At 35.7% G+C, this 18,614-nt stretch overlaps 1 protein-coding gene across 9 annotated transcripts in view; it reads left to right on the top strand.

Annotated features, from left to right (window-relative positions):
* Positions 1-18,614, top strand: part of MYO9A (myosin IXA) — a 291,275-nt gene that overhangs the window by 195,313 nt on the left and 77,348 nt on the right. For all 9 annotated transcript variants that reach the window (XM_074392722.1, XM_074392721.1, XM_074392727.1 and 6 more), the window contains 4 exons: positions 6,206-6,328; positions 15,531-15,611; positions 16,701-16,811; positions 17,675-17,797. In XM_074392722.1, coding sequence (XP_074248823.1) covers positions 6,206-6,328; positions 15,531-15,611; positions 16,701-16,811; positions 17,675-17,797 — 438 coding nt within the window. The remainder of the gene's footprint in view (positions 1-6,205; positions 6,329-15,530; positions 15,612-16,700; positions 16,812-17,674; positions 17,798-18,614) is intronic.

The following is an 18,614-nucleotide window of genomic DNA, read 5'->3' on the forward strand; positions in this document are numbered from 1 at the left end:
TAAAGGTCACATGACAGACTCACAGACAACATACTAAACAAGGAAAAATAGAAAGCTTCTGTGATCTAGAATAAAACAAGGATGCCCACTTTCACTACTTTCTCTATTTAATATAGTACTGGAAGTCCTAGCCAGAGCTATTAAGCAAGAGAAAGAAATAAAGGGCATACGAATTGGAAAGGAGGAAGACACAGCTTAATTATCTAATGTTAAGTACATCAAGTAATCATCAATTATATAGCGCTTGATATTTATACATATTTGTTCCTTAGGAACTAACAATGGGCTACTTAATGAATGCTGACTCAAATTAAACAAAAGGTTATATTGTTTTAAAATATTTATTTTAACCATAACAACAACAAAAAGCCAAACTCATAGCAGTATATAATAGAATCATGGTTTCCAAAGGTTGAGGGTATAGGGTTGGGATGGGAAAGGGGCAGCATTGGTCAAAGGATAATGTTTCAGTAGACAGATTCTAGTGATCCTTTGCATAGCAGGTTGAATATAGTTCATAATAATGCATTATATATTTCAAAGTTGCTGTACAAGTAATTTCAGATGATCTCACCACAAAGAAATAAGTATGTGAGATGGTGGATATTTTATTTAGCCTGATTTAATCACTACTCAGTGTATACATGTATCATAACATCACATTGTGCCCCATAAATATAGACAATTATTATCTGTCGTTCTAAAAAAGATGAAAAACCAAAAATGGACAGTGACCTAAAGTAGATTAAAGATTGCCAGAAAGCAGCATGCAGTGTTTAAGGAAGAGGGAGGAGTGGCAAAGGGGCAGAAGGAACAAAGAAAGCATTAGGGGTTATGGCCTTGATGCCATAATTCATTGTCTTGATTGTGGTGATGGCTTCATAGCTACATAAATGTGTCAGAACTTATATTGTATATGTTAAATACATTCAGCTTATTTTGTTTTAGTAAAGCTGTTGGAAAAAGATCGTTGAGGGAAAGGAATTTAGACCATACTAACTTTTTGACCTTTTTACTTACTGAATATATATCTTTGAAACTTATTACTGCTTTTAATTCTTTTTAACTTTTTATTTACAGTATCTTCTGTTTACACAGTCTATGCTAGATAAGGTATATCCCTCCCCTGAGGAACTTTTTGAGTATATAATAGGAGACCAAACATCTTCAACTCACTAATTTCATTCCAGACTGAGTTCTCTATTTAAGAAGTATGGATGACTTAGGAAGAGATGGAGTACAGGAGGAGTGGACGAGAGGGAAGACATCTAGCTTGGGTTTTGCAGAATAAGTCAAAATTATCTGAGATCCTTGTTATTACAGGGAGCCTTTCCATTAAAACTCTCTACAGGAGCCACAGTCAGCACTTAGTTTGTACAACTTACAGTCTCTGAGATGACACACAGCTGTTCCCTTTTAGATAACAAGTTAGCTTAGTTTGCTTCAGACAGGCATCCACTTGAAATGCAGAGGCAGCTTTCATGAGCTCAAGTTCATCCTTCCACAAGATGATAACTCTGTTTTGATAGTGCTTTCCCATTTTTCTTGTTAGAACTTATTCCCTCAACTTGAAACTGTCACTTCTATTAGATCTACTTTTCTAACACGACCTATTTTTTTAAGTTACATTCTTTCCGTGACAGCTGCATTGCCCAGTTGTACTTTTGTACTTGGATATCTTCCTTTTCTCAAAATTCATGACTGGAGCGATTTTACTGTGTTGCTCTCCTAGTAAATTTTTATAGTCACTTGGGCTGAAATCTTGAAGTTATTTTTTTGAGACAAGAGTCTTACTCTGTCACCTAGGCTGGAGTGCAGTGGCACTATCTTGGCTCACTGCAACCTCCGCCTCTTGGGTTCAAGCAATTCTCATGCCTCAGCCGCCCAAGTAGCTGGGATTACAGGTGTGCACCACCATGCCCTGCTTTTTTTTTTTTTTTTGGCGGGGGGCGTGGGGGTTAGAGACAGGGTTTTCCAATATTGGCCAGGCTGGTCTCCAACTCCTGGCCTCCAGTGATCTGCTCACCTCAGCCTCCCAAAGTGCTGGGATTATAGGTGTGAGCCACTGTGTCCAGCCTTGAAGTTAATTTTATTACCCATTTTAGTCCTTGTTAATAGCATGAGAAATGCCTTAGTTTGTTTAGGCTACTATGATAAAATGTTTTAGATTGGCTAATTTGCAAACAAAAAAATACAGTGCAAGAGGCGGGGAAGTTCAAAACTAAGTTTTCACAGTTGTCGTCTGTCGATGGCCCATTCCTCATGGAATGGTACCTTCTGTGTGTTTTAACATGGCAGAAGGGATGAACAAGCTCTTTTGGTCTTCTTTTATCAAAGTACTAATACTGCTACCCAGCTACTTCACAAGGGCCCCTCCTCTTTGCCTCTTAATACTGTCACACTGGGATTAGGTTTCAATATATGAATTTTGGGAGATGCAAACATTTAGACTATATCAAGCAATAGCTTATTAACCTTTTTGTCTACAGCACCTTGCACAGCAAGCAGTAGATAGTTGTTGAAAAAATAAACTGATTAACTAAGCTTAATAAACTCAACCATGATGATAGAATTAAGAAAGGATTGAAATAGATAAGGAACTGAAGCCCTAAGAAAGTAACTCTGTATCCCTTTACCTTTAGATTTATGGTATTATTTTCTCTTTTTTCATAAACTTTATGGGCAATCAAATTATTTTTTAATGTCCTAGTAGCCTGAACCGGAATGCAATATGTCCCTAGCACTTAACACAGCTTGACCTTTAGTAATCACTCTGTGTATATATGCTGATTCACCAAGTTATGGTTAGGTATATGGGAAGAAGTCTGATCTCCACTTGATAGGGAAGGCATTGCTCAAAGTTCATTAGTTGCTTGCTAGCTTTTTCTTTTCTTTTTTTTTGTGCTTTTTTTCTTTTTTGATACAGTCTTCTGTCACTCTGGCTTGAGCACAGTGGCACCATCTCAGCTTCCTGAAACCTCCGCCTCCCAGCTTCAAGCAATTCTCCTGCCTCAGCCTCCCAAGTAGCTGGGATTATAGGCACCCGCCACCTTGCCTGGCTAATTTTTGTATTTTTAGTAGAGATGGGGTTTCACCATGTTGGCCAGGCTGGTCTCAAATTCCTGACCTAAGGTAATCCATTCACCTCAGCCTCCCAAAGTGCTAGGATTACAGGTATGAGTCACCACGCCGAGCCAGTTGCTAGGTATTTAATTCATTCAAATGAATATTTATTGAATCCTATTCTCAACCAGACACTATTTTCGGAATTCATTGGTACAGGGATGAACAGTACTGTCAAAATCTTATGGGAGGTTATCTTTTACTTATTTTTTATTTTTGGGACAGTGTCTCACTCAGTCACGAAGGCCGGAGTGCGGTGGTGCAATCCTGGTTCACTGCAGCCTCTGCCCGCTGAGTTCAACCAGTCCTCCTATCTTGACCTCCTGAATAGCTAGGGCTGCCGGTGCTCACCACCATGCCTGGCTAATTTTTGTATTTTTAGTAGGGACGAGGTCTTGCAATGTTGCCTAGACTGGTCTGCAACTCCTGAGCTCAAGTGATCTGTCTACCTCAACCATGCTGGGATTACAGGCCTGAGACGCAGTACCTGGCACTCCAGGAGGTTATTTTTAAAATAAGACAGTATACAAATTAACAAATAAATGAAAAGATAATTTAGATGATATTATGTGCAGTGTTGAAAATTAAGTGACATGTAATTGACATGGAAGTGGGTTATGTTTTCAGTATTTAAGCAAGAACTTTCTGAGAAAGTTAAACTACAAATTCAGTGCCACTTAAAACCAAGCCTTGTGAAGGCACAGCTATAGAGTATTCCAAGCAAATGAAAAAAATTGAAATGACTCTGAGGCAGAAATATGTCATATTTAGTTTTTCAAACTTTTACAATATACATAACAGCAAAGACTTTTTAATAGTTATTTTATTTTCCATAGTCTCTCTGGTATTATTTTCACAGTGAGAAACAATTAAAACTCAAACTTTATTTCCAAGGTCTTTTTCTCAATAATATATTAAAAGTGGAAGGGGAGGAATTATTTTAGCCTTTAATGCTAACTTGCTAATTTGTTTTTACTTAAGGATAACCTATACATTATTCTGATTGATTCTTGAACAATATGAAAAATTTTTTATGAATATGCATATAGTGAAGCATGTGATAATTCAAAAATGCTAATAAAAGTAAATCAAAAATTGTCTAAAATTTAGCACAAATGCCCTTTTTACATGTATGTTGTTTTACGTGGGGTGTTTTTTTTTTGTTTTTTGTTTTTTTTTTGGGCGGGGGGCCAATAGTGTTTGCTGAAAAAATAAACTGGTTAACTAAGCTTAATAAACTCAACCATGATGATAGAATTAAGAAAGGATTGAAATAGATAAGGAACTGAAGCCCTAAGAAAGTAACTCTGTATCCCTTTACCTTTAGATTTATGGTATTATTTTCTCTTTTTTCATAAACCTTATGGGCAATCAAATTATTTTTTAATGTCCTAGTATTTTCCCATGTCAGGAAATACAGGTTTACAGTAACTTTATGAGCTGCAGAGTATTCAGTTGTGTAAATGAAGCATACTTTATTTAAATAATTCTACATAATGGCAAATCTCTGTTAATAATTTTTCACTATTTTTTGAAGTATATTGTCAAAAGCAACATAGAGCTTCTTTGATAACTCCTTAGCATAAATATCTAAATGTAAAATTGCTTGTCAGGAAAGTTATAATAATTTACATTCCTAAGAACAGTGAGTATGTACAGTATATGCCTATTTCCCACCTCCTCATGAATACTGGCTCTTGTCAGTCTTTATTGTATTTCCAAATCTGATGCAGAAAACCTCTTTTAAAAGAAATGGCATTTTTCTTCAATACAAGTGAGATCGAATGGATTGTGATTTTGTTACTTGCCATTTTAACTTTGAGAATTGCTTCATCAGATCATCTGCTCTTTTTTTTTACTGTGGTATCTGTCTTTTTAAGAATTTTTTAAAGTTACTTTATAAACAGATAAGAAGCCTTTTCATTTGTAGGACATAACATTTCCTTAATTCAACTTGTTTACATGTGTGTTGTACTTTTTTCAATATGCATGGTTTTATTTTTTTAAATGTTTATATTGTCAAAATAAATACCTTTAGACTTGAAAATTTGTCATGTTTTTAACACAATCTTGTGTTTCTCGTAAATTAAGACTTTTTACTACTTTTAAAATAACATTATATATTTACATCTATATAAAATCTTTCCATTTATAAAGTCACTACCATAAATATCGTGTGGTTTAAAAAATTGTAATTGGCTAAAAAAGCTTCCAAATACTTTTGTACTGTCTTTACATACTTTAGTAGCTTCATGTCTAACTCCTATTTTCCTAATTTATAGTGTAGTACATCATGGTTAATAGATGCTTTGTTTTTTTAATGTGTGTATGTCCGTGGCCCACCAACTATCACTGTGGTATTATTGTCTTTATGAGTCAGGTTTCAGTTTGAGATAACCGTAATTACAGTAGATATTTTTAAGTATAAAGGGACTTAATTAGGTAGGCACTTACAAAGTCATTAGAAGTCACATGTTAAAATAACATATGCAGAACTGTCCCTGGATGTAATTAGAAAGCTAGAAAATCAGGAAGCTGTCAGTGTAGCTGCTCCTGGCAGGTATATACTGCCTGTGGTGTAAATTAGCCATCCGGAAGAAACTGCTACGACTAGTTGCTCCAGGGCTAAGCTGCATTTAGTATAGTTGTGATGACAACACAAATGTTTTGCACTTTGCCTCTGAGCATTCACAAAACTAGTGCCTGGATGCTGGGACCACAGAAAAAAAGGGTACATAAAGTATGTGCATTTTTGCTAGCAGAAGCAGAACTAGTAGCCAGAGCCTCTGCTTCAGTTACACCTTCCCATTTTCACATGTGGGCCTTTTATTGGTAAACTTAAACCGTATCCAGAACTCTAGATGCAAGAGAGTTTAGGAAGTGTACATTTCTTTTTAGCTTTCTAGCTTCTAGAGGAAGACCGGAGAATAGACTGAATGTTGCATATCAGTCTTTCATATTCATTACAGTCATTTAAGATAGGAAATGAAAATACAGATAGAAAATGACAAAAACTGGCTGAGAATTTTGTCTTATTCTTAGATTAATTTATGTAAGCAATTTGTTTGTTCTCTTTTTTCAGCACTTGCTAGAAGTAAATTCTTTAAAGCACCTGACAAGACTGACACTACAAGATCGCATTACCAAGTCTCTTCTTCATTTGCACAAGAAGAAAAAACCTCCCAGCATCAGTGCCCAATTTCAGGTTATTTCCTGTTTTGCTTAAAACAAATAAGAATCTGTATCTTTCAGATTGTCATTGAAAGGTTAAAGGGATCTTCAGGGTACTTGAATGGGATTTTGATTTATGTTTCTAAAAAGCCGTATATCACTGGCCATTTTCGAAAGAAGAACTAGAGATGAAAAGAAAAGTCAGGTGCCTTTGTTTTTCGTCTGGATAGTGGATATACCGATATTTGTTATTTTCAGTGCGAGGAGAAAGGAGCAGAAAATTGATGTTATAAACAAAATCTGCCCTTAAATCTTGCTGCATAGGTAAAGTCACTGTTAGCATAATGATCATGTTTTTTCTCCTTGCTTAAACCTCATGCTGCTACATCAGTAGTTAACCAAATGAGGCTAAAGTTTTTTTTTTTTTTTCTTTCTGTGTATTTATTTTACCTTTATATAAATAGAAATCCAGTTCTTTGTGGGGAGGGGAGCTTTTAGGAATAAATATGATAATTAACCAATTTTCTCCTAGAATAATTGTTTTCAAATTGCTTTTTAAATTACCTCTTCCATTCTTCTCAAATCATCTATCTCCTAAGCTCTTTTCATACGATAGATATTTATGAAAATAAGTGAAATAATCTGGTAGGTAACAGTGCTTTGCATAAGTTTACTCTGTTTCATGTTTATATCACAGAAGCAGTGTTCACTGTTGAATAAAAATTTCCTTATTTGTGATAGGTATATCTGTGTATGTTAACATTTTAAAAAATGCTTCTTATACAGTTCGAATGTTTGAACATAAATTGTCCACTAATGTATTATTGTGTATGATCTTGTTTGATTTATAAGCACAGTTCTTCAAATTGTGGGCTAGAAATGTCATTGTATTTTAGATAATTCTCACCATAGGCATAAAGAAAAATTTGAATCTGTGAAGGCTATTTGGTCACTTGCTTTCCCCTTTAAAAAAAAAAGAAAAGAAAAAGCAAGACAAAGGAGCCAAATAACTCATTATGTGCTAATAAGCTTAAAGGAAAGGGAATTGAGTATAATTAAATCACTACCATGAATTTTAAAAATCCTTCTTAATACGTAGTCATATGGGGTAATGACATTTAGTTGGGAAGAATAAGATAGGGTTTGGGCAAGTCTGTGTTTACCTTGCTGCTGTCCTCACAATCCAGAGTCTGGATGTTCGCTTAGTAGATTAGAAATGCAGAAATTAATGGGTTATAGGGAAAAAAATCATGTTGAATATACATTTATTAATATACAACATGAGTCATAAGCAGATTTAATACAATGGTTAGTTTTTTAGCGTATTTCTCTCTGATTAGCAAATCTGCCTGGTAAGCCAAATTCTGATCAAAAGGTAATTTGGTGAACTCCGTGTCTGAAAAGGAAACATGAATCTCATGATTATGAAAGGTAGAACTATTAAGCTGTTAAGTGTCCTTTGTTTTGTTACCTTGGATCTTTTACAGATGCTTTGCATACTGAAATCATTCTTTAATCTGAAGAATACCATATAGCTAGTACGATGAAAACTTAGTTATAATCACAATCCTATTGTGGCTTTTAAAATCCTTCCAAATTCACATATTCTCAATCTGTATTCATGAATTATATTTAATTTTTAGAAAAAGGGTCCTCTTTAATATTTCTAATAGACTATTAAGTTATTTCAAAAGTAATGATTTAATTTTTGATTATTTAGAAAATACAGATGAGCAAGAACAAGTGAGATTCATCTCCCATCCATAGATAATGACCAATGTATAGTATATTTTTTAGTCCCTTTGCCAGATATTTACACATATGCATTTTCTAATAGTTGTTGTTTGTTTTCCTCCAATCATTCTAAGATAAATACTATTATTCTTACTATAAAGGTGAGGAAACCAACTAACAGATGAAGAAACTGCAGGTAGTTGAAATGGATGGCATCCAGCTATCTTCAGCTCTGTGCCTTTCCTTGAATGCTTAGTTTCATCAAAATGAAATCATAGAATTCATAAACGGTTAGCTGATATAGGAATTGCCCTTCTGCTCTAAACAACCAGAAACTGGACAAAAGATAGAGGTCAAATATTTTCAGATATTAAGACAGTAAGTATTACAGGACTCCAATCTTGAAGAAATAAGCGAGGAAAGCCCCAGATTAATGCCTAAAGATAATTTGCCACAGCTCAGGAAGAGGAAACCCAAACTAATGCCGATGGCCTTGGTAATTGAAGAGATGGAATTAGAAAGGAAGAGGCAACTAGAATTTGTAAGGCAGAGTAAAGAGGAGACGGAAATTGTATGAAGAGAAACAGCTAGAGATCTGAGGGGTTTCCTTGAGTCTCTGTGGCCAACTACTGATCTGTGCATATGTGGGTTAAAAGTCCATGAGACTGGGGAAAGAACCACCTAAATCCTGTAGACCTAACAATTTCTGGTATTTATACAGGATTAGAGGAGTAATTCTGTTCTCATCAGCCAGAATGAAATGACCTTTTATTATATGAGGTATTAGGTATAATCCTCAGAAAGACATTGTTTTAGTAATGGGACCAAAATAGTCCTAATATCAGGGCTTCTCTGACCCTGCTCTCACAAAGCTAAAAGGCAATTCTTTTTTTTTTGAGACGGAGTTTCACCCTTGTTACCCAGGCTGGAGTGCAATGGCGCGATCTCGGCTCACCGCAACCTCCGCCTTCTGGGCTCAGGCAATTCTCCTGCCTCAGCCTCTTGAGTAGCTGGGATTACAGGCACGTGCCACCATGCCCAGCTAATTTTTTGCACTTTTTAGTAGAGACGGGGTTCCACCATGTTGACCAGGATGGTCTCGATCTCTCGACCTCGTGATCCACCCGCCTCGGCCTCCCAAAGTGCTGGGATTACAGGCTTGAGCCACCGCGCCCGGCAAAAGCAATTCTTAAAAGAATCAGACTGATCCTAGGAAACTTACCTGCATGTTAAGAAAAATGTTTGTCACTCTTTAAAAGATACAACAACCTGTAATCCCAGCACTTTGGGAGGCCGAGGCGGGTGGATCACGAGGTCAAGAGATCGAGACCATCCTGGTCAACATGGTAAAACCCCGTCTCTACTAAAAATACAAAAAATTAGCTGGGCATGGTGGCACGTGCCTGTAATCCCAGCTACTCAGGAGGCTGAGGCAGGAGAATTGCCTGAACCCAGGAGGCGGAGGTTGCGGTGAGCCGAGATCGTGCCATTGCACTCCAGCCTGGGTAACAAGAGCGAAACTCCGTCTAAAAAAAAAAAAAGATACAACAAAATCCAACAATACGTAGATGTAATTGGTCTGACATCCAATCAGGAATTAGTAGACAGACAAAGAGGAAACAACCCCTAACAAGGGGAGAAAACCAGTAATCAGAGACAGACTTTAAAATGATGAAGATGATGTAAATAGTAGGTAAGAATTTCAAATTAGCTATTACATATCTTTTAAATATGCCCAAAGATATAACAAAAAACATAAATATGATGAGAACAAAATAGATTTTTTATTTTGGAAGGTGATAACAGAGTCTCTGGATACTTCTCAGGGATGGAGTTGTTCTATCCTCTCCTCTCTTTCACTGCCTGTTGTAACCAATAAGGGCCATTTGTATTATGAAAAAGAAAAAACAATGAAGATATGAAAAAGACGCAAATGGAACTTTTACAGATTAAACAGGTAATATTTGACAATAAAAAAATAAGCTAAATTGGATTAACATCTGTTAGACAGTCCAGAAGTAGTACATTTGAAGTCATAGTTTATTAAAGCCCAGAGAACAACAACAAAGATGTAAAAAAACAAAATAGCTCTAACTTGTGGGGCAATATGATGTGGTCTAACATAGATGTAATTGGATCTCAGAAGGAGAGGAAAGGAAAGAGGGCATAGAAAAACATATCTGAAGAAATAATGACCAAAATATTTTCTGATTTGATGGAAAAAAAGAAAAAAACTAGAGAGACATGCAGTATTTATGCATGGATCTGTATGTTAGGCTCTGGTCACTTCATAGCACTATGTCTCTACTTAGTGGTTTTTTTTAAAAGAAGTTTTGTGGCTCTCTTCTGATACAATTAGTCATACACATGCTGTTGCTTGTTATAGCTACTAAAACTTGCTGGTAAAACTGCTGACCCTCTCCATACCCAGCTGCCTAGGGATGTACAGATTGCTAGGAAATATATTCACCATTACATCAACAGTCAACATACTCTTTGCTTCACATAGTGGAAACTAAATTTTTCTCTTCCCTGACTTTTAGGTGTCTTTCTAACCGTGGGTATAAGGAAGATGTAGGATACATTAAGCTTGTTTTTTGTAAAACTATGAATTCCCTTTGAAAAGGCTAACTGGCTGGAAGAAAATAACCTGCTTTTAATTGTAGCTCTAGGAGTTGAGTCATTACTCAAATCAAACCCAAGCTGATATTCTCTGAACATATATCTATATGTTAAATTTTCTAAAATAGCTACATATTACTTTTATTATCAGAAGAAAATCATCTAAAGAAGAATAGATGCAGAATAGGAGGATGCAGATTGTTAGTTGCTTGGGGTTGTGGCTCAGGTGGTTACTGACTGCAGATGGGCAGGAGGGAGCTTTTTGTGGTGATAGAGGAGTTCTAAAACTGGACGGTAGTGATAGTCGCACAACTGTGTAAATTTACTAAAACTCATTGATATGTGAACTACAATGTGTATATTTTAGTAGTTTGTAGGTTTTATTTCAATAAAACTGTTTAAATCAAAAAAGTCACCATTAAAAGAAGAAAAAGAGCAAGACCAAAAAAGCACTCATATATGTAAACTATGAAGAACTAAAAACCAGTTTTTTAAAAGGGAGAAAACCTAATGGATAAATGGACAAAAGTTTCAAATGGGCAATTTATCAAAGATGATATCCAGAAGGCCAATATACCTATGTAAAACCTGTTTAACATTATGATTCATGAGGGAAGTGCCAATTAAGACCACAAAGCACACTTGCCAACATGGCTGAAATAAACTGATTACACAACATGTTGACAGGACGGGTGACCATCCAGAACTGTTTTTTTTTTTTTTTTGAGACGGAGTTTCGCTCTTGTACCCAGGCTGGAGTGCAATGGCACGATCTCAGCTCACCGCAACCTCCGTCTCCTGGGTTCAAGCAATTCTCCTGCCTCAGCCCCCCAAGTAGCTGGGACGACAGGCGTGCACCACCATGCCCAGCTAATTTTTTGTATTTTTAGTAGAGACCGGGTTTCACCATGTTGACCAGGATAGTCTCAATCTCTTGAGCTCGTGATCCACCCATCTCGGCCTCCCAAAGTGCTGGAATTATAGGCATGAGCCACCACGCCCGGCCCAGAACTCTTATATGGTACTGTTGAAATGTAAATTGCTACAAGCACATTGAAAAAGTTAAAAGACAACTATAAGCATGTTGATAGCAACCCTTTTCATAATAAACTGGAAACAACAAAATACTCATCTCTTAATGGATAGTTTAATGGTAGTATACAAATAATGGATTACTAGTATACAGCACTAAAAATGTACAAAATACAATTGTATGCAACAAATACAAAATAGTACATAGTGTGTTTTCCCATTCATATGAACTTTAGTAGGAGGTAAAACTAACTTATAACTTACCATCTTAGAAGTAAGAATAATAGTTACCATTGGTTGGTAACTGTTATAAATAATAGTTACCGTTGGTTGGAGTGTGGAGGTAAGAGTAGATAGCTTTTACGACTCAGAAGTTGTAATAAGACTTCTGAGATTCTGATTATATATATATTTAATTTGGGCTCTAGTTATAAGAATGTCTTCCTTTTGTAAATAGTCATTATAATTTATGCTTATGATTTTAATATTTTATGTGTATTATTATCATCATCATTATTTTGAGACAGGGTCTCATAAAATGTTGCCCAGGCTGGATTCCAACTCCTGAGCTTAAGCTATCCTCACTCCTCAACCTCCCAAGTAGCTGTGGCTACAGGCATGTGCCACTGTGTGCAGCCCTATGTATATTGTACTACATTTGCAGGAAAAATGAACACTTAAAAGTATAAAAATTTGTATGTTGATATAATATATTTCACAACAGTAATGGGTTTCATAGTTGTAAGACTTCTTTGTTTTACTTGAACTTGTGAAATGTCGACTCTTAAGTAGACTGTGTCAAGTTAGGTTCGTATACTGTAATCCCTAGAGCAGCTGCTAAAACACAGTACAATGATACAGCTGAAAAGTAGATAAATTAATATGGAATACTAAAGTATATTGAACAGAGGGGAGGGCCACCTCACCAAAGAATGTACACAGATGGCAAATAAGCGTACGAAAAGATGTTCCACGTTATATGTTATTAGGGAATTGCAAATTAAATAAGCGTACGAAAAGATGTTCCACGTTATATGTTATTAGGGAATTGCAAATTAAAACAAAAATGAGATACCACAGTACAGCTGTTGGAATGGCAAAAGTCCAAAAGAATGACAACACCAAATGCTGATGAAAATGTAGAGCAACAGGAACACTCACTCATTCATTAGTGATGGGAATGCAAAATGATACAGCCACCTTGGAAAACAGTTTGACAGTTTCTTATAAAACTGTATTTTTACCATATGATCCAGCAGTCACAACTTCTTGGTATATACCCAGGTGAGAGGAACTTATGTCCACACAATAACCTGTACACAGATATTTATAGCAGCTTTATTCTTAATTGCCACAACTTGGAAACAATCAAGATGTCCTTCAGTAGGTGAATGGGTAAATAAACTATGGTACCTTTAGGCAGTGATTCAACACTAAAAAGGAAAGAGCTTTCAAGCCATGAAAAGCCTTAGAGGAACCTTAAAAGCATATTACTGAGTGAAATAACCCAATGTGAAAAGGCTACATACCATAAGATTTCAAATATATGACATTCTGAAAAAAATCAAAACTATAGAGACAATAAAAACGATCAGTAGTTGCCAAAATTTAGTTGGGGGAGGATGAGTAGGCAGAGCACAGAGGACTTTAGGTTAGTCAAATTAATCTGTATGATTCTGCAATGGTGACTAAAAGTCTATATATTTGTTTAAATCCGTAGACTGTGCAACATAAACAGTGAACCCTAATGCATATTATGGACTGTAGTTAATAATCATGTGTCAGTATTAGTTCATCACATATAACACATATTAGCAAGGTGTTAATTATAGGGGAAATTGTGCATGTGAGGCTAAAGGGGAATGTGGGAATTCTCTTTATGTTCTACTCATTTTTGCTGTGAACCTAAAACTGCCGTAAAAGTCTAGTTTAAACAGGCAGAGGATGAGAGGAGGAAGACAGGAACAAATGAGGAGAGGACAAACAGAAGGCCAATAATAAAATTGGTAGCCTTAAATCCAGCTATACTAATTATTAACAGTGTAAATGACGTAAATGGTCCAATTAGAAAATTGATATTATTTAATTGGATTAAATAACAAGACCTAACTGTATGTTATCTACAAGAAACCTCTTTAAATACAGTGACACTAAAGGGTTAAAGTTAAAAAATGAAAAAAATCATGCCAACAAAAACCAAAAGAAAGCTATAGTGACTATAGTAGAGTCAGACAAAGTAGACTTAAGAATAGAGAAAATTACCAAGGATAAAGGGACATATTATTTCATAATGATAAAAGGTACAATTTACCAAGAATAGGTAACAGTCTTACATGTGTATTCATCTAATAACAGAGCTCCCCAGTATCTGAATCAAAAACTGATAGAATTAAAAGAAAAATGGACAAATCTGCCATTATGCTTGGAAACTTCAGCACGTGTCTTGGTAATTGATATAGGGTAAGTAGACTATTAGGAAGGATATGGAAGACTTGTATAGAACGATCAACCTCCTTGACTTAACTGAAATTTATAAAACAACCCAGCCAACAATTGCAGAATATATATTCATTTTAAGTGCCCATGAAATACTTGCCAAGACAGATCATAAACTAGGCCGTAAAATCTTAACAAATTTGAGTTAAAATCATACAAAATGTTGTATTTATAGTAGAATTAAACCAGAAATCAAAGAAAAATATCAATCCCTAAATATTCAGAATATATAAAACAGACTCCTAAAAAATACTTTTTTTAGAGGAAGGAAATTTTTAAAATATTTTAAATAGAATAAATTACCAAAATTTGTGCAATGCAGCTAAAGCAGTACTCCAAGGTTAATTTATAGCACTAAATGCTTTTATTAGAAAAGGAGATAGGTCTCAATTCAATAATCTAAATTTCTACCTTAATAAACTATAAAAAGAATATATGAAACCCAAAGCAAGCAGAGAGAAGTGAGTAATAAAGATTAACAGCAGAATTGAATGAAATGAAAAACAGAAAAATAGACAAAAAAAGAAAACCAATGACACCAAAAACTGGTTCTTTGAGCAGATCGAAAAAAAATTTATTTTCTTTTTGAGGCAGAGTCTCACTTTGTTGCCCAGGCTGGAGTGCAGTGGCGCCATCTTGGCTCACTGCAACCTCCACCTCCCAGGTTCAAACAATTCTCGTGCCTCAGCCAGACACCACCAAGCCCGGCTAATTTCTGTATTTTTTAGTAGAGATGGGTTTTTTCACCGTATTGGCCAAGGTGGTCTCAAACTCCTGACCTCAAGTGATCCTCCTGCCTTGGCCTCCCACGGTGTTGTGATTACAGGCGTGAGCCACTGCACCTGGCTTGAGCAGATTAAAAAGTTGATAAACCTCTAGTCACTAATCAAGAAGAAAGAGAGAAGTTACAAATTACCATTATCAGGAATAAAAAAAGGGATATCATTACATAGTCTGTAGACATGTAATGTAAAGTAAAGCAAGGGAGTACTACCTTCCTGGATACCCTCCTGAATCATTTTTAAAGTTGTAGGACACATGAGTTTCAATAAAGTTGTTTCATAAAATGTGAAGAAAAGTGGAAAAATATCAGTATTTTGATTATTCTGAAATACATCTGCAATATTTACTATTTTCTTGCTATCTGCTTTATTACTAAGCTACCATCCTTATCCTTAATTGCCTGTAATTTAACCAGTATGAGAATACACAGAATGTGCTTTTCAAAGACAACTCTCTTTCTATGTGTCTCTACTTTTTGCATGTTTTGCTAGCATATTGATTACATTATAAATTATTTATTAATAGTTTAGAATGGGAGAGTATGATAATTATATTGCTTTCTGTTGCAGGCATCATTAAGCAAGCTAATGGAAACACTTGGTCAAGCAGAACCATATTTTGTAAAATGCATTCGCTCTAATGCTGAAAAGGTAAAAATGTCATATAAATGAGGGCACATATCTAAGCTTATTTCAAATTAAGCTTTAAATACTTTTAAGGAGAATGAGTGGAGGGGAAGCACTAACTATAATATTTATAAGGAAAATAGCCAGGCGCAGTGGCTTATGCTTGTAATCCTAGCACTTCGGGAGGCCAGGGCAGACAGATCACGAGGTCAGGAGATCAAGACTATCCTGCTAACACAGTAAAACCCAATCTCTGCTTAAAATACAAAAAAATTAGCCAGGTGTGGTGGCACATGCCTGTATTCCCAGCTACTCAGGAGGCTGAGGCTGGAGAATCTCTTGAACCGGGGAGGTAGAGGTTGCAGTGAGCTGAGACTGCACCTCTGCATTCCAGCCTGTGCAACAGAATGAGACTCCGTCTTCAAAAAAAAAAAAAAATTTTTGAGATGCAAACACCTCTTGAAGTCCTGTCAGAAAAGAATTTTCTTTTTTTGTTGTTTTTTGAGACACAGTCTTGCTCTGGTGCTCAGGCTGGAGTGCAGTGGTGCTATCTCGGCTCACTGCAATCTCTGCTTCCTGGTTTCCAGCAATTCTCCTGCCTTAGCCACCAGGTAGCTGGGACCACAGATGTGTGCCACCATGCCTGGCTAATTTTTGTATTTTTAATAGGGACAGGGATTTGCCATGTTGGCCAGGCTGGTCTTGAACTCCTGACCTCAGGCGATCTGTCCACCTTGGCATCCCAAAATGCTGGGATTATAGGCTTGAGCTACCGCACCCAGTTGTAGGTTATCTTGTTACAGATTTTGTAGTGATTGAACTTTGTGGCCTCCATGGGTGACTACGTTCTTTTTGAGTCTTTAAGGTCCTCTCTCTCTACAACCAGAGAAACCTGGAAGCTTGGTTTCTCTCTTTACCCTAGGGTTGGGCAGTCAGAACTTTTCTGAAGCTACCAGCTGAGAGGTGAGCTTGTCCTACCTATCAGCTTAGTTATTATGTATCAACCAGACAACCTCCAGTGAATCTCTAGATACTCAACGGTTAGCCATGCTTATAAACCGATAATTAACTTGGAGATGTGTTCTGGGTTAATTTTTTTTCCATTTGCTTTAGCTACCCTTAAGGTTCAATGATGCCTTGGTACTTAGACAGCTTCGATACACCGGGATGTTGGAAACAGTTCGAATTCGCCAATCAGGATACAGCTGCAAATATTCTTTCCAGGTTCTGTTTTTATAGTGATATTTACATATTTAGACATATCAAGTAAATGATTCTCACATATCTTGCTTGTTATTTCTTTGGGGCTTGTTTATTTCCCTTCATTCTTCCTTTCCATTTCACTTTATTTATACAGAATTGAAAAGGCATAGACAGTATTTACTTTCATTGAATGGCAGCAATCTCATTAAGCTTATTGTAATAGAATCCAGTACTTGGCTATTCTCATTTGATCAGAATGTTTGCTAATACTAATTTTACTCCTGATATAACAATTCTTTGCATTGACTTTTTCAGTAACTGAAATAGTTCAATGAGAATTATCTAGTCAAAAGATTCCATTTGGTTTTCCCTAAAGTTTTCTCAGCAGGATTTTCTTTCATAGTAGACTGCCAGCAGGGTTCACACCTACTCTTAGCAGCAACTGCTGCTGTGGTATGGAAATTATATTGAAGCCGTTTAGCAACTGAGCAAGTCTTTGCTGTTAATAGGATGGGAAGCCTCATTCTCAGTTATACCTTGTCCCCATCCTGCCACATTTGCTTTTTTTTTTTTCCATGATAAAAATTTTAGGTTCTTGTTAAATAACTTTTTCTTTGGTCTTTTATAAAGCTTTCTCAAAAGGAATAATTAACCTCTGTGGTTTTTTTCTCTCATTCACTTTTGATGACACGATATGTAGAACCCAGTATCTTTATCAGCCTCCTATGTTTTTCGAATTAACATTTTATTTCTTAAATTAACAAGCACTTTCTTGGTTTCACGCTGTTTAAAAGAATGAGGAAAAGATTAATAAAATGATAATTAGTTTAAGGTCTTATGTATACTACTTTCTGATTTTATAATTTTTTAAAATTATTTTTCAGGATTTTGTGAGCCACTTCCATGTACTTCTGCCCCGAAATATTATTCCATCCAAATGTAACATTCAGGATTTCTTCAGAAAAATCAATCTTAATCCAGATAATTATCAAGTTGGAAAAACCATGGTAAATATAATATGTATAGCTCTTGTCAAAATTGAGTGCATTTATTTAAAAAATAATTTTTGCCTATGAGATTGTTTATCTAAAAGTTAGTGAATCAGATACGAGAAGGCAGTTGGTTAGGCCCAGGTTTTTATTTAATTATATAGTCAGTATTAATCACATCACTCTGGCTAGTGCTCTAGTTCTGACTATAATTTTAACTGTCTAAATACTATCTTTCTCTAGATATTCTGCTGTAATCTCCAAGTCAACTTGCCCTAAGTGACCTTATCCAGATTCATCTGCCCTTAAATTTATCAACTACTTTCTTTCTCTGTCACCCCTTTTCCAGAATTTGTCAGTCTAGAAACCATAATTGTCTTTGGTATACTGTTCACTTTAACTTTAATCCTTTCACAAAGTTTTAGGTTTTTTTCCTCTTACAAAGAGATTCTCACCTCTGTTTTCTGTTTCTCCATTTCTACTGCTTCCATTTTATTTTTATTCCTTATGTTTTCTCATCTGTATTGCTTATATAGTGAACGGCTTACTCATCTGATTCTAGTGTAAATGTCGTTCCATTTAATTCTACTCATAATATTAAAGTGATTATCTTAATATACTTAGTTCTTTATGTCTGCCTCCTGCTCGATTATAACCCCCTGATAACCTCCTCATTAAATTCAAACACCTTTCTCTCTTTTGAGAACCTTGAGATTGTGGCTTCACACTATTTAATGTCTTTTTTTATGGAGATTGATTGTCCCATTGTCTCCTGTGCATGCTTTTATTATTATTTTTCAACCCTTTGTTTTACTTAGGTGGGATCTTCTGTCTC

The sequence above is a fragment of the Saimiri boliviensis genome, chromosome 2 (genome assembly GCF_048565385.1).
Source record: "Saimiri boliviensis isolate mSaiBol1 chromosome 2, mSaiBol1.pri, whole genome shotgun sequence".
Classification (NCBI taxonomy): Eukaryota; Metazoa; Chordata; class Mammalia; order Primates; family Cebidae; genus Saimiri; species Saimiri boliviensis.